The following is a 16172-nucleotide window of genomic DNA, read 5'->3' as shown; positions in this document are numbered from 1 at the left end:
TTGAAAGATTTTTCTGCGTAAGATGTTAAGTATTTGAATAAAAACTTGTCCCCTGAGGGCACATTCGAACCAAGAGACAATCAGACTAATCATTTAGTCAGCTCAGATATACAAAGTAGCTGAAGCAGGTCCAACTTTCTTTTTCCGCTGTTTCACTAAAAAGAAAAAGCAGTTCTCACATTTAAGACGTGAATATTATCCAGTACCGACTGGCAAGAAGCGAAAATAGATATGCAATAATAATAATAATAATGATGATGATGATGATAATAATAATAATAATAATTAATAATAAGAGAAAAATTATCATAAGTTACAAATTAGGACAGTTGGAAAACACAGCTAACACGAGAATATGCGATACAGCAATTGAAGCATAATAAAGAGATTCGCCTGCCATCAAGCAAGATGCTGTATGTGTCCAAAGTAAGTTCCAAAACCATTTCTAGGCTCAGCTGGGAATCAAGCTCTTCAAAAGAAGGTTCATACATGACCCAACCATTTTACAAAGTCGTCTGTCAAATTTTCACTTATCTGGCATTAACTATCTTAAATAATTGGATGAACAATGACCAGCAGCAGTCTGTTATACAATACGCGTGCACAACATAAGCCTGCAAGAATGCGATAACCATTCCATTTTGTACCCAAATTTGATTAAGGATAAAGAACAGGCTGATAATCAAAATGGAAGAACACAAGTAGATCAGCATCATCATAAGGTTCATATAAAGGGAAAAAATCTCTAAGATTACTGGGCATGAGATAAGTACAAGATTTGTGGACAACAAGATGGCAGAGATACAAGTTACCTAATCTACTACAGAACAAACAGGCTAGGAGACTGTAACACAACAGGGTTAAGATATAATTACAAAAGGTATGTGCAAGTACTGACTCAGAGAGGCCCAATCAGCTAATTTTTACAGAGCCAAGACGCATCAAATCACCACCTAAAAATGCATGTAAGACACCCCAATGTTTTCGTATACATATACAAACCCCATGTCTAACTTTTGATAGAATTGATGAGTAGGCACAAAAATAATAACCTTAAACCTAAGTTAGACTGACAGATTATGCCTGAATTCACTATCCCCACAGTCAGTACCTGAGTCCAGCCCGCAAGGAGAATCGTACCACTTAGGGTTGTCCTGATAGAAACTCTCGACCTGTATACCTACAAGGCTCTCCTGTTCATCTCCAACTATGCCCTCATCATGTCTCAGGGGCTTGGTTAGCTTAGTGTCCTCACAGTCGAGAATGATCTTCTCATCAAAATCCCCGCATTTCAACCACTTCTCGGGCTTACAAGGCTCAGCCATGAGATCCTTTTGACTTCGGCACTCTGCCCTCATCGGCTCCCAAGGGACAACGTCCCCTAGGGACCGCCCAAAGCTGTCCTCATCATCCTCAATCAACTCTGCTTCCTTCCCATCTCCATACATCTGCTCGGAATGATGATTACTCCAATGGGCTAAATCATTCTCGCACATGAGCACATCATCTGAATGATTTTTATCCGAAAGTAACCCAACTGACTTCGAGCTCTCCTCCCCTAATCTCCTCACTCTGTTGACAACCTCAAATAGTTCTTGAGACAGCGAACTCAGTATCTCCCTTGGCAGTTTCCCGATTTTCCCCTCTAGTAAACCTATCTCAGTTCTTAATTCCTGTACTTGCTGTAGAACAGTAAGCTGCATATCTCCATCGTCCTTGCCCATCAATCCAAACCCTTCATTCTCCATTTCCTCGCTCACTCCATACACTGTATCCTGATCCATCAAGAGCCCGTTTTTATGGCCCACAACCCTGTGCATAATCCTTGCATTCCCATCCAATGGACCCGGCTCATGACCAGAATGCACGGCGTACAGCTTGAAAACAGCCATGCCTTCCTCCTGATAAACAAAAGTCTTATCCTTTTCATTGTAATTCGCAATAGGCACAATAGCCCGGATACGAAACCCGCACCCGCACCTCTTCGAAACATAGGGCTCCCTCTTCAGAATTCTCGACCTCTTTGCAGCAGCAGGTTCACCTGCCCGATGACAAGCATAGTCCTTCACTTCAGCCATAAAGGGCTTATACCTAATGTACTTCTGCCTGATACAGAGCACGACCTTGTGTTTCTTCGCCAATTGCTGCAATTTAGAGGGGACCTCCTTGGCCGGCACATCAAAGGACTCAGTGTACTCAAACCGTCGCCGCTTGCTCCTAATGGCGGACCCGGAGGACGAGGAATTACAAATGGGGCAGGCAGCGACACAAACCCTAATGAAGCTCTCGGGAATACCGTAAAATTTGGCACCGACGGTCCACATCTGCTTAACCCTATCGATGGTCTCCTTGAGCCCAAGGTGCTTCAAATCGGCGTCCCCATGGAAGCTCATGACGATGTCCTGCCACTGGTTGATGTGGGAGACGAACTGGTTGGAGTTGTTCTTGAAGCAGAGGAACTTGTTGCCGGAGGTGGGGTCGACGCGGGCTGAGAGCTTGTCCTGGATGCGCTTCCAGGCGGTCAGGTAGGCGGTGTCCTCGTTGCGGTCCTTCCAGACGGAGCGCCAGGACTGGAGGACGGCCCGGGGGGTGGCAGCGCGGATCTCCGAGGGGGTGGCGAGGCGGTGCTCGAGGAGGCAGCGGATCATGAGGGAATGGGACTCGGCGTTGAAGGTATAGAATTGGGAGGAGATGTGGGGCTCCGGGCTGATGTAGGAGGGCCGGTCGGGGTTCTTGGGGTGAGGGTCGTTGGGCGTAGGGTTAGGGTTAGGGGGGAGGTGGGGATGGGGGGTGGTGGAGTCGGCATCGGCGTCGTTGTCGGAGGAGTGGGAGGGGGAGTCTGAGTCGGAGGAGCGAAAGAGGACAATTTCCGGGAGGAGAAACGATGGGTCAGGCTCGGGCTCCGGCGGATCAGGCTGAGGGACAGCCAGGGAGTGGTGGTGGTGGGGGTGGGGATGGTGGTGGTTGAGGTGGAAAATGTCCTGTTCGACTTTGTTGGGGTTCATGGCAAGAAGACAGGAGAGAGAGAGAGAGAGAGAGAGAGAGAGAAGGGTAGAGTTGGGGGAGATGGAGATGAATCAGAGGAGACGACGACAACGAAGACGACGACGGAGACAGAGTCGTTGCTTTGTCCTCTCGAAGCAGAAGCAGAGGCAGAGGCAGAAGTAGAAGAAGCAGCTGAAGCAGAAGTAGAAGCAGCTCTTCGTCAGTTGGTCTGACATGGGTCTCTCTCTCTCTCTCTCTCTCTCTCGAGCAGCTGAGTTTCTTTCTTTTTTTTTTTTTTTTTTTCAATTTCTTTCTCTATTGTTTTAATAAAAATGCCTCTCTATCTGTATATTATCTATTTTCTTGTTTTTGGTTTTTTGGTGGGGGTAGACGTCCAGTGTCTGCTTTCTATCCCATCTTCCCCAACCTTCCTTTTCTTTTCTTTTTTTTTTTCCATAAAAAACAATTTAATTATTAAATATTGTTACTTCTTTTGAGATTTATATCAGCTAGTTGGATCGTGTATGTGTGTTTTTTTTTTTCTAATCTATGGCCTCCTCTCTTTGTTCCCTATTTTTCTTGAGTAAACTTTGAAAAAGTTGAAAATAAAAATTAATTATTGTACTTACCATATATCCACACTATGGGGCGCTCTTCACATGAGAGTACTGATTATAATACCGAGTCGGATAAAAGTTTACCTTTCCCTATGTCTTCTTATCTTTACGGATTGTATTTAATAAATTAAGTACTTAAATATCAAATATTTAATTAATTAGGAAAAGAAATATATAGGAAGAGTGAAACAATGTTAAAGATGAGGAGATGTTTTATGAGGGGATAAATAGCACCAATATATAAAAAATGACTTTTGGATATTTTTCATAATATAAAAAGAATATTAATTGGGGCTTTAAGTTGGTAGAAATGATCAAGCAGTACTCCTCACGATTTCGATCCAGAGTATGCTCCTATTCACAGATTAAAAAAGATGACTATCAGGAACGAAATAATTCTTTTTTTAAAATCTTTTTTTAAGAAAGAAGAAAAAGAACAAAAAAAAAAGATCTTTTTATTCTTTCATACATTCATAGAGATAGCGTGTCATCATTCATGAAATAATGTAATGTTTCAAAAAATCACATCTTCTACTAAAACATTTACCGAGGAAGCAGAAACTCTTTTGAAAGAAGCTATTCAGGAACAAAAGGAACGCTTTCTACTTCAGGAAGAGTTATAGTATAAATAATTTGATCACTCTTAATTTAAACTTATTAATTTTTCTTATATTTATTAATTAATATAATTTTAATAATTATTAGTTAATATAAATAACTAATTATTAAATAATTATTTAAATTGAATTTATTTAAAGAATATAAATATTCATTACTCATTAAGTGAATTTTGACGTAATGATTAAGTAATTGAAACATTCATCTCTCATATATTCATCTTTCTCCTGTTTATTTTTTCTTATAACTAACTTTGTAACTAATTTACAAGTACTTATTTGATTAAGTTAAAATAAATACATACTTAGTGTGGTTTTGTGTTCAAGGGATGTGGTAGCACCCCCTCATGCGATTTGTTACCGGGCTAAACGTCTTCATCTAACGAGAGTTTAGTATCGGCCCTCTTTTTTTACTATTATGGCCAAACTTCTGTAGGTGGTGTACTCTGTTATTTCATCTTTTTCAGTACAAAAAATATTTTTTTGCTCGGTTAAAAAAAAATTCAATTCAAGTGGGAAGTTTACCCCAAGCATATATGGGTCCGTTCCAATTGAAAGGTATATAATTTTGTAATTGTTCTTTCACGGCTTTTCTCTTCTTTTAGGAGGAACTTACGATAGATCTTAGAGGATATTTCTTAACTTACATACATTTCTCTGTTTCTTGTACATTCCCAAAGAGTAGTGATATTCAAGAGTAATAGGGATTTGATATATTTGTTTTTATATGCATAAGTTATCTTTTTTTGAATAAAAAAGAGCTTGTATCAGAATAAAACTTATCTTGTAAGTACTTATTATTTATGATATTGATTTTACGGTGATTGTTAGATCCCGTTTGACCATGTAAGAGAACTCATTTATTTTTACTTGAATTGTTGATGACGTTTGTTACTGGTGTTAGCATAATTATTTCTCCATCATCCTCTTGCAAGGGATAGTCCCAATGATGCCTTGTTTGGTTTCATAATACTATTTTAGAATCACAATTCTAACTTAGCTCTACCCACTACAAAACAAAATAACTCATACAAAGTCAAAGAGTGGACCCCATTTATATCACTTTTTTCCACAACAAAACAACATAACTCATACAAAGTCAAAGGGTGGACCCCATTTATACCACTCTTTTTCAAAATCAAAATCTGATTTTAAAATTTTACTATAAAACCAAACGTAACATAAAAATTTTAAATTCTTTATTTTTAAAAATAAATTTGTAGCGAGTGAGAAAAACGAGTTGCCTTGTTATCGTGTTTCTCATATACAATAGTTTTGAAGTTTTTGTTTGAATTATCTTTGCACAACTGAAAATTGAGCTAGTTGTGACTCCTACTTGGTGCGTAAATTTTCAATTATTACATGATTTAAATAGTTAAGATAAACAAAAATATGAATTTTCGAAATTAAGTTGGTTAAACATTGATTGAGCAGAGAGTTAGTTACATCTTTTACGAGGCACTTCCTTAGGTCACCTTAAGTATGACTTGATATGAAAAGTCATTGTTACATGTTAATTAAGGTGATCCACACATATCAAGAAGAGAATTTTTATGCTGACTGGTTGGCGAGAGCTTCTCCTCGGTTGCCTTTAGGTACTCCTCTCCATCTGGCCTAGAAGTGCTATTGTTTAGCGATATCACTGCGGTCTCCATGCCTTGGCTCTGTGTTTCGTGATTTCCATTTTCATTTTTTTTGGACTTTTACCTCGTTTTCAATTCACCAAAAGAAAAGGTACTTCAAATTTATCCTTCGAAAAAAAGAAACTTCAAATTTTATTTTTGGAAAGTTAACATTGTCAATCAACTTGTTCATTTTTTCCTTTTTGTTCTATACGTAGTGTCAAAATCCATGATCGAACCGAATGATGATAAAACTAACAGCGACATCTATATGTCATTGAGTTGACACATTATTTTAAATACAATATTCATATAATCTAATCATATTATAGTTGCAATATTACTTGTTAATAGAGTATCAACATCACATTTGTCTTTCAGTAAGGAGAATGCACGAATTCAAATTTGTGAAATCGAATTCAAATCTCAGCTTTTCAATCGATACTGTAATAGATTTGAGATTATCTTATTGTTGAAAACTAGTTTATATGTCTTCTTAGATTCATTTACTCCAAAATATTTGATGATGTGAATTTTTCCTTCCTTTAGAAGATGTTGAAATTAACATATCAATATTTTTTGGATATGGTCGTGGTTTAATTCTTTTATTAAATTAAATAATGAAATCAAAAGACATGTATTTTAATTAAGAATATAAATATAACGCTTGTAGTTTAGAATCTTATACTCTTGTGGAGAATGATGTGCTCTTTGCTAGCTTATTTCATCTGCATCTGTGTTTCTGAAATCCCATATCATTGTTACTCGCACTTCTACTGTCTATTGATCTGTTATCGAGCAAACTCCTCAATTTGCCATATTTTCCAATGATTATTTTCATGTATAGGCATTATCAAGATAATGAAACATTTATTACAGGCTAGCTTGTCCACACATTGTTGTATTAATATATAAAAAAATTAAGTAACAAAATTCTCTTCAGTCAAAATAATATGAAAGATATCATTATTTACCCCATGTATCCCATAATTTCACCTTTTGTTCAAATCTATCATATGCTTTTAAAAGAGTAAAAAATATCTCATGATTTACATTTTTTTTCAAATCTATCCCGTTGTTATATCTTCCGTCAACATTTAACGGTTTTGCCCCTATGGCCCTTTTACTCGGTATAAATTTGAGAAAAAATTAAAACCATATGATAGATTTTAGAAAAAAAATTAAAACCACGGAATAGATTTGAGAAAAAAATTAAAACCATATGATAGATTTTAGAAAAAAATTAAAATCATTGGATAGATTTGGAACTTACTTACGTTTCATTAACATAAAATATAACGGCATGATAGATTTAAAAAAAGAGAGTAAATCACGAGATATTTTTGACACTTTTAAAGCATATGATAGATTTGAACAAAAGGTCAAATCATGAGATATATAGGATAATTTGCCCTAGATTATTTTATTTATTTTCTAGCAAGGTCACCGTCTTTTACTAGTAAGATTTTTTGTCCATCTTTTGTAGTTACTTTTGACAATGCCGTCCAATTATAAACATCACTACATAATAGAAACTTTTGAGAAATGTGACATAGATGTTAGTGATATGCCCTAGAGCCTGATTTATGTATTTGGATAATTCCTATTATGGCAATAAAGTTTATTCTATTATTCGTATATTGTCTATGTTTATTAGAATAAAGTCCTTAAGATATTTTGAATGCTTCATTCTTAAAGAGTTAAGAATATGAGTGACGAAATAATTCTGTAAGAATATCTTTAAACTGTTCACGATCGTAGGAGACTTAACTGGACATTATTTCTCCGGATATATCGTCACCTTTGTCTGTATCCATGATTAGTATGCGGATACTAATGAAGATGGAGTAATGAGTCTCATGCTATTTAATAACTGTTATCATGACATACATGTGGATGCTTATATGATAAGTAATCGAACGTGGCGTGCAGATAATATTCATACGGTAATTTACTAATGTCAATTAATGCTATTTGAATTGTATTAGTGCATATAGTCCTTAGACTTGAGATGAAACGCTATCTCATGTATAGGTTATTATGATTTGCTACTGCTAATGTATTTGTGCTTAGCATGAGTATTCGGTAGATAGTGGTTCTAGTTAGTTATACTTGAAGGTAGGTGTCCGATCAAGATGAGATTCACTAACCTGAGTAGACAGGGAAAAGGTCTTATGGAAGTTTGTTTGTCATGGATGGAAAAATCCTCGGCCGGGGTAGATAGACTTGAATAGAAAGGAGTTTCTGTTCAAGTACTACAGATCTAAGAATGAAATCAGAGAGTCCATAAGATCGGCTATAGAGTTTGGCATTTACCGTAACTTTGGCTAGATCAGGATTTTGTAGTGAAGGGATTCAGTGCATGGCATATACGATCAGAGGTTCATCGGAATATTTTAATTATACATTCGTCATAATTTGGATTGTCACGATATGTTGCTAGGTGTCACTCGTGAACTTTGGGAACTAAAGGCATTTTGTGAATTATGCTTTTGGTTACAGAAAGAGTTTCTGGTAGTGTCAAATAAGTTAATACTACAATCTCATTGCCATTTGATGATGAATCCAGTTAGTCACACAAATTGAGCGTGTCTAAACTGAGAAAAGAATTAATTTTAATTAAGGAAGTTAATTATGAATTAATTATCGAACGAGGCTTGCAATGTGGTTGCAAGGGTGCTAGCACATCCTAAAGTCGAGTTCAATATCAAGGATAAATCTAATTAAGAAAATACGATAGTTTTCTTATTTGGAAAGTTTATGTAAATAAATTGTCTATTAGTTGAAACCTGCGTCAATGATTTGTTTGATCTTTCTTTCTTACTACAAGTGTAAGTCATTGGATGACTTAAAATGTAAGGATTTATTTGTGATCTATTAATTAATGTGAATTAATTAATAATTGCAATAAAGTCTCTAGGGTAAAGATATATGTAGATATGATCTTCCGGTTAACCCTGAAAAAAAATTGCAATTTATCATCAAGACCCGATATTAGAGAAAAAGAGAGGAGTTTTCGGCTGAGGCAATTACAACAGTTTAGCCACACAAATCCCAAGGCTGATCGGAGTTCTTCTTGGCTCTGGTTCGACGTTTCGGTGTTGTCCTTGACGTCTTTAAAGAGATCATTTCATTCCGTGACGATTCCATTCGAGATCGGTGACCTAGATCGGAATGTACGGGTCGAAAGGAGTCTAATCTTGGTGGAGACGTGCTCGTGTGGACGAGCTAGAGACCAGACACTTGGATGGTTAGTTTGATCGACGCGAATCGACAATGTTAGTATAAAAATCTAACCTTTTTCTTGTGGATTCGATATGTGATGTTATCTATTCGTTTAGAAGGCAATTCTTATGTCAAGATGTGATCTTGAAGATTTTGATTAAACAAGCACGTGATAAAAAAATTGATTTTTATCGTATTTAACATTTCCGTTGTGCACGTGCTCGGTTTTCTAACAGTGGTATCATAGCCACCCTTATATTCGATTAGATACATGTTTTGTGCCTAATTTTGGTAGTTGATTGTGATTTATTGAACTGTTTGATAAATCGATATTGAATCGAGCACGAGAAATCGTTTCTCATGACTGGCCCTAAACAATACAATTCGATTGATTGTCCTGGCTGTAGGACAGCCATTGGATGGCCTTCACAGGCTAGGAACAGCCGCAGCAGGTAGCTGCTGGACGGCCACAGGGCGTTGGAGGAGGCCGAAAAGGTTACAGCAATTGCTGGTGTCTTGGCGGCTAGTTGCAACTGGTCGCGACTAGACCCGACTAGTTGCGCGACTGGACGAGACTAGACATGACTGGGGTGCGACTGGGCGCGCGATTGAGCGTGCGACTGGATGCGACTGGTTGCCCAACTGAACGCGATTGGGGCGCGACTAAACGCGCGATTGGACGCGACCGTGAAGCACGAGACTGGACATGACTGTCCAGAACCGACAATCGTCACGTAACAGGAAAATTTCGATATTTTCGAAAATAAGATTTTCGAAATAATTAATTACCAAAATGTTTTTCGTAAAATTTGATTTTATGAAATTGGATATTTGATATCCTATTCTAATGAGATTAGAAATTTGATATTTGATATCAAAAAGGATTTTGGAAGATACACTAGATATATGATATCCTATATATGTTTTCAAAATTGGAAATTTCCTAACATGCGATATTCGGATATTTTGTAAAGAGTTACAAAATTGGCATGAAATTTATTTTCCTTTTATGCTATTAGTTTCCTTTTATAAATTTCGAGTATGATGTGTGATTATGGACTTTAGGAAATTTTGCTTAATTCTTGTGGCTCTAGGATTAGGCTAATAGTAAGTCCATGATCATGCTTTTATCGATTCCGAATATATATTTATGCATATGATGTGTGAATACGGATAATGTGCAAAGTGAAACCGAATAGTAATTAGGTCACTTAATAGAAAATCTTCCGAATTAAAATATTAAGTCGGGAATGGCACAAGGTTACGAATCTCTGTCATGGCTCTCCACCAAAGCATTCTCTAGAGAGTTTTGGTTTGTTTCGTTGTTGGTCGTGGACACACGGGGGCACAAGACAGATTGAGAGATCTTTTTGCATGAATGTAGAAGCATGTAATGTTTTAGATTGTCGATTGTTAATAACGATAAGCACCTGAGGTAGCTGACACCTACGGTTTGGTGGGTCAGACTTAACTATGTAAGAAGGACCAATAACGGCAGGCACATGAGGTTCGGAGTACTAGGAGCCGAATTGATTAAGCCGTACATAGAGATGTACTGAATAAAGAGTTGTTCGCTTGTAGAGTGTTTGTTTCCAATAACGACAGGTACCTAAGGGAATTAGCATTTTATGAGAATTCAATCACTCACTAGGAATCTTTCCCGGTTAAGATTCCCGTTTCCTATTTTGGAAGTGTAGGTTTCGAAAGTATAGTGGGAGACCATTTTGATTGAAAGTCCATGGTCATTATGGGGATATATACATAAATTCATTAATTTAATCTTGTTATTTTCTACAGTCATGATAAGTATTAAATCAGTGAATCCTCTCACGAGTATACTAAGTGAGAATAGGCTCACTGGGCCTAATTTTTCGGACTGGCTCCATAACCTGAACATTGGCCTAAACATGGAGGCTTTGGGATACATCTTGGAGACTCAGGAGGTTGAACTCCCTGGTGGGGATGCTACGAGTGATCAACAGAATGGATATGATCTTGTGGTCTGCTGATGACACGAAGGTCTGTTGCTATATGCTTGCTTCCATGAGCAATGAGTTGTAAAAGCAGCATGAGAACATGAAGAGTTCTCGTGAGATCTTGAAGAATCTCAGGGAGCTATATGGGGAGAATAGCAAGACCGCACGATATGAGATGTCGAAGGAATTATTCCGTGCGAGAATGCAGGAGGGAACTGAAGTCACATCTCATGTGCAGAAGATGATCAGGCTGATTCAGCAGCTTGAGAAGCTTGAGTTCCAGATGGATAAAGAACTTCATGTGGATTTAGTTCTTCAGTCTCTCACAGATTCTTTCTCAGGGTTCATTGTGAATTTTCACATGAACAAGTTATCATGTTCGTTGTCTGAGCTGCTGAACATGTTGGTCATTGTACATAATGCAATGAACAACAAAAGGAAGGATAATGATTCATTCTTGTGGCTGGTACTTTTTCCAGTAAGACTGGGAAGAAGAAAAAGAAGTCCAAGAAAGGCTTTGTTCCTTAGCAGTCAGCAGGGGTGTTCCACTACGGCACTGATGGACATTGGAAGAGGAATTGTTCCCGTACCTCGCCTCGTTGAAGGTAAACAAGGAAAATAAACCTTCAGAAGGTATGTCTATCTCTTGTTATGTTAGTTCCAGTGGTTCATATAGCTCATCTACAGCTTGGGTTCTTGATACTATTGCGAGCTCACACGTTTGTACCTCTATGCAGGAACTAGCAAGCAATAGAGTCTTCGGAAGGAACAAGGTTTGCTTGAAAGTCGACAATGGAGCAAGTGTTGCGGCCAAAGCTGTGGGGTTGACTTCGTTACATCTAGATGGATATGCTTTATTTCTAGATCGTGTTTTAGTTTTACCAAATGCCTATCGGAACATTATTTATGTTTCTAGTTTTACTAGGAGTGAATATTTGTTTGATTTTAAACATGATATTTGCTACATTTATTATGGTAATAAAGTTATTGGATTGGTTATTTACACGATGGTCTTTATTATCTTAGAGCTAGAAATGAAACACTTCCGAATACGATTGAGATTAATACCGTATCCGAATCTACTCCAAGTCTAAAGCAACTTTGGCACCTTAGACTAGGGCATGTTGCAGATAATAGGATAAGTAAGTTGGAGAAGATGAGACTTATAGTTCCATTGGGTTTAGAACCCAATCCGACTTGCGAGTCTTGTCTTCAAGGCAAGATGACTAGGACTCCATTTGTAGGACAAATGGAGAGGGCTAAGGAAGTTTTAGAACTCATACATAGCGATGTATGTGGTCCATTTAGTGAAGTGGCTTGGGGTGGATATTCTTACTTCATTACCTTTACCGATGATTATTCTCGATTTGGGTATGCTTATCTTATGAAGTATAAACATGATTCCTTTGAAAAGTTCAAGGAATTCAAGGCTAAAATAGAGAAGCAGAAAGGGAAGAGCATCAAAACTCTTCGATTAGATCGAGGATGAGAGTACATGAGTACTGAGTTTGGTGATTTTTTGAAGGAACACGGTATTGTTTCTTAATTTACTCCACCAGGAACACCACAGTTGAATGGAGTTTCTGAGAGGAGGAACCGTACCATGTTGGACATGGTTCGGTCAATGATGAGCTATACAGATCTCCCCATTTCAATGTGGGGATATGCGTTGCAGACCGCATGTTACTTGCTTAACAGAATTCCGAGCAAGTCGGTCTCTACCACTCCATATGAGATATGGACTGGTAGGACACCTAGTCTTAAACACGTTAAGATTTGGGATTGTCCTGCATTCATTAAGAAGCAGAAGACCGATAAGTTAGAAACCCGGTCCGAGAAAGGCGGGTTTGTTGGTTATCCAAGTGATAGCCTTGGATACTATTTCTATTTCCCTACTGAGCAAAATGTTGTTATTAGTAGAGATGCGATCTTTCTGGAGAAACAGTTTGTCTAGGAAAGTGGCATGGGAAGGCATATAGTACTTGATGAGGAGTCATCAATGCCACAGACCAATCATACGCCCATTTCGATGGACACTGATAAATCAGTTGAGACACCTATTCAGATTGAGAATGTCATAGAACTTCGAAGGTCTAGTAGGGTAACTCATACTCCCGCGAGATACCTGAATCTTCATGAAAACGTGCAAGAGTTGTTCTTTCATGAAGATAATGATCATAGGGATGATCCTAGCACTTATGAGGAAGCTATATCAGATATAGATTCTTCTAAATGGCTAGAGGCCATGAGGTCTGAGATGGACTCCATGAGCAAGAACCAAGTCTGGGATCTTGTTAACCCTCCTGAAGGTATAGTACCTATAGGGAACAAATGGGTTTTCAAGAGGAAGATTGGCGCTGATGGAAAGGTAGAGACACCTATAAAGCTAGGCTAATGGAGAAGGGTTATCGCTAGAAGCAGGGAGTCGACTATGAGGAGACTTTCTCGCCTATAGCTATGCTAAAGTCCATCAGGATAATGCTAGCTATTGCTACGCACTATGATTATGAGGTTTGGCAGATGGATGTCAAGACCGCCTTCCTCAACGGTTACATTGAGGAAGACATATTCATGGACCAACCCAAGGGTTTTGAATCTAAGGATAAGTCTAAGGGGCGCAAGCTTAAGAGGTCCATTTATAGTCTTAAGCAGGTTTTGAGGAGCTGGAATCGACGTTTTGATGAGGCCGTAAAGTCCTTTGGCTTCATCAAGAATGGAGATGAACCATGTGTGTATAAGAAGGCTAGTGGGAGCATGATAGCCTTTCTTGTATTATACGTGAATGACATTCTGCTAATGGGTACTGATGTTGGTATGCTCACTTCTGTAAAGGTCTGGTTGTCTAATACTTTCTCAATAAAGGATTTGGGAGAAGCGACCTATATTCTGGGTATTCGGATCTATAGAGATAGACCGAAGATATTGATAGGTTTGTCCCAAGCCTTATATCTAGATAAGGTGTTGAAGAGGTTCAACATGCAAGATTCCAGAAAAGAATTGCTCCCTATGAGACACGGTATCCATCTCTTTAAAGCGATGTCTCCTAAAAGTCCTGAGGAGAGAGAGAAGATGGCACAGGTGCCTTATGCTTCAGCTATAGGAAGCTTGATGTACGCTATGCTGTGTGCAAGGCCGGATATCGCTTATGCTGTTAGTGTGCCTAGCAGGTATTAATCTAACCCAAGACCTGATTATTGGACTGTTGTCAAGAACATCCTTAAGTACTTGAGAAGAACTAAGGATATGGTTCTGGTATATGGAGGAGGTGATTTGAGACTAGACAGGTTTACAGATTCTGATTTTCAGTCAGATGTGGATGATAGAAAGTCTATCTTCGGTTATATATTCACCTGTAATGGAGGTGCAGCTATCTGGGAGGGTTCTGAGCAAGAGACAACTGTAGATTCCACTACAGGGGCTGAGTATATTGTTGCATCTAATGTAGCGACGGAGGTAGTTTGGATTCGGAAGTTTGTGATGGAGCTTGGTGTTGTTCTCTCCATATTGTCACCAATAAAGCTGTATTGTGACAATACTAGAGCAATCAATCAGGCAAAGGAACTGAAGTCACATCAAAAGTCCAAACACATTGAGAGGAGATATCATATTATCAGGGAGATTATCAGGAGATGCGATGTAGTTGTACAAAAAGTAGCTTCAGCAGGCAATGTCGCTAATCCACTCATGAAGGCCATGATGCAGCAGCAGCAGCAGCTAGAGAAACATCTTGAGAAGATGGGTTTTAGAAATTATACTGAGTGGTTCTAGTGCAAGTGAGAGATTGTTAGTGATATGCCGTAGAGCCTGCTTTATGTATTTGGATAATTTCTATTATGGCAATAAAATTTATTCTATTATTCGTATATTATTTATGTTTATTAGAATAAAGTCTTTAAGATATTTTGAATTCTTCATTTTTAAAGAGTTAAGAATGTGAGTGACAAAGTAATTCAGTAAGAATATCTTTAAACTGGTTTTGTTGAATTACTGAAGAACTCTTCCCCCCATGCTTGGAGTTTACAAACACCATGACTACCTCTTCAGATACTACTCCCTCTACTACAGACGTTACTCTGTCAGTTGAAACTCCCTTCTGCAAGTCCTTCGAAAGTAAACTAGACGCCCTCTATGAGGTATCCTACCTCAGTAAGGACGATAAGATCTCCTCTATTGATCTCCCTCTCATAAACCCATACACCGCCTTCTCTAAACAACCCTCATTTTCTCCCATCAGATCTATCCGACAGCTCATCCTTCAGTCTCCTCACCGGGTCAAAGAATATTTCCAGTCTACGAGGTTTGACCAGCATCCTATTCAGGCCTCAGAAGCTGAACAGTTCGTGACTCTCCATATCCCTCCAGAGTTTCCACGACAGATCTCTCAAGGGTATACGCATCTTCAATTTGGTGCAATCCGACATGCCCTCAGTTATCATGGCAGGAAGGGTTTGCCCGTTGTGGCTCGCATGGCTTTGTTGGACACCATATTTCTGGAGTACCAGTATGCCTGCATAGGGACGATAGATACTACCTTTAACGTGGGGACAGTCTTTGTCACCCTTTTTCCTAACTTCAACATGGCTCTCTCAGATCCTCGGCTTTTGACAACTCTCAAGGTCCAGCTTCAGATCACTGGAGCCCCTCAGGTCCAAGACTTTGTGGTGGCCACTCTTCATTACCAGATGGCCTATCGAGTCCAGAACTATGCTCTGGATCTTTCGCTCTCAGGGTCCGAAGAGGCCCTTGTCATCTCTGTGGACTCTATGAACCTACTTGCGTCCATGTTCCCAAATAGATTTCCAGAGCCAACCTTGTGAAGCTACTCCCAGAGACATGGGTCACCAACTATGAGCGTCTCCACTAGAACGCTCAGCCGATCCAGTCCTCTGAGCCCAAGTTTGGAAAAAGACCAGATGGAAAGGTCGTAATCTCCTTCGACCACCGTCACGTTGAGAACCCAGAGCCATCCGCTCCTCTTATGTTCTAGACGATGATGATGATGCAGCCTACAGAAGAAGGAGTATGTGACAACCCGAAGGTGTAGAAGCAGATGCCTCCTATTCACTCATTTATGAGTAATGGGATGCTAGTATATTTCTTTTGCGAGCCAGGAGGAAAACACTATTACTG

General features: G+C 38.7%; 1 protein-coding gene across 1 annotated transcript; it reads right to left on the bottom strand.

Annotated features, from left to right (window-relative positions):
* Positions 1-702: 702 nt before the first annotated feature.
* LOC116192814 lies at positions 703-3292 on the bottom strand. Its single transcript, XM_031521466.1, has one exon. It carries the CDS (start codon positions 3003-3005, stop codon positions 1065-1067), a length of 1941 nt encoding a protein of 646 aa, XP_031377326.1. The 5' UTR covers positions 3006-3292; the 3' UTR covers positions 703-1064.
* Between the last annotated feature and the right edge of the window lie 12880 nt (positions 3293-16172).

The sequence above is a fragment of the Punica granatum genome, chromosome 1 (genome assembly GCF_007655135.1).
Source record: "Punica granatum isolate Tunisia-2019 chromosome 1, ASM765513v2, whole genome shotgun sequence".
Lineage (NCBI taxonomy): Eukaryota > Viridiplantae > Streptophyta > Magnoliopsida > Myrtales > Lythraceae > Punica > Punica granatum.
Note: the sequence above shows the minus strand (reverse complement) of the source record. Positions and strands in the feature narration are given on the sequence as shown.

Bases quoted from the DNA above. Each gene is read 5' to 3' on its own strand.
- LOC116192814 (XM_031521466.1), bottom strand. From the start codon at position 3,005: ATGAACCCCAACAAAGTCGAACAGGACATTTTCCACCTCAACCACCAC.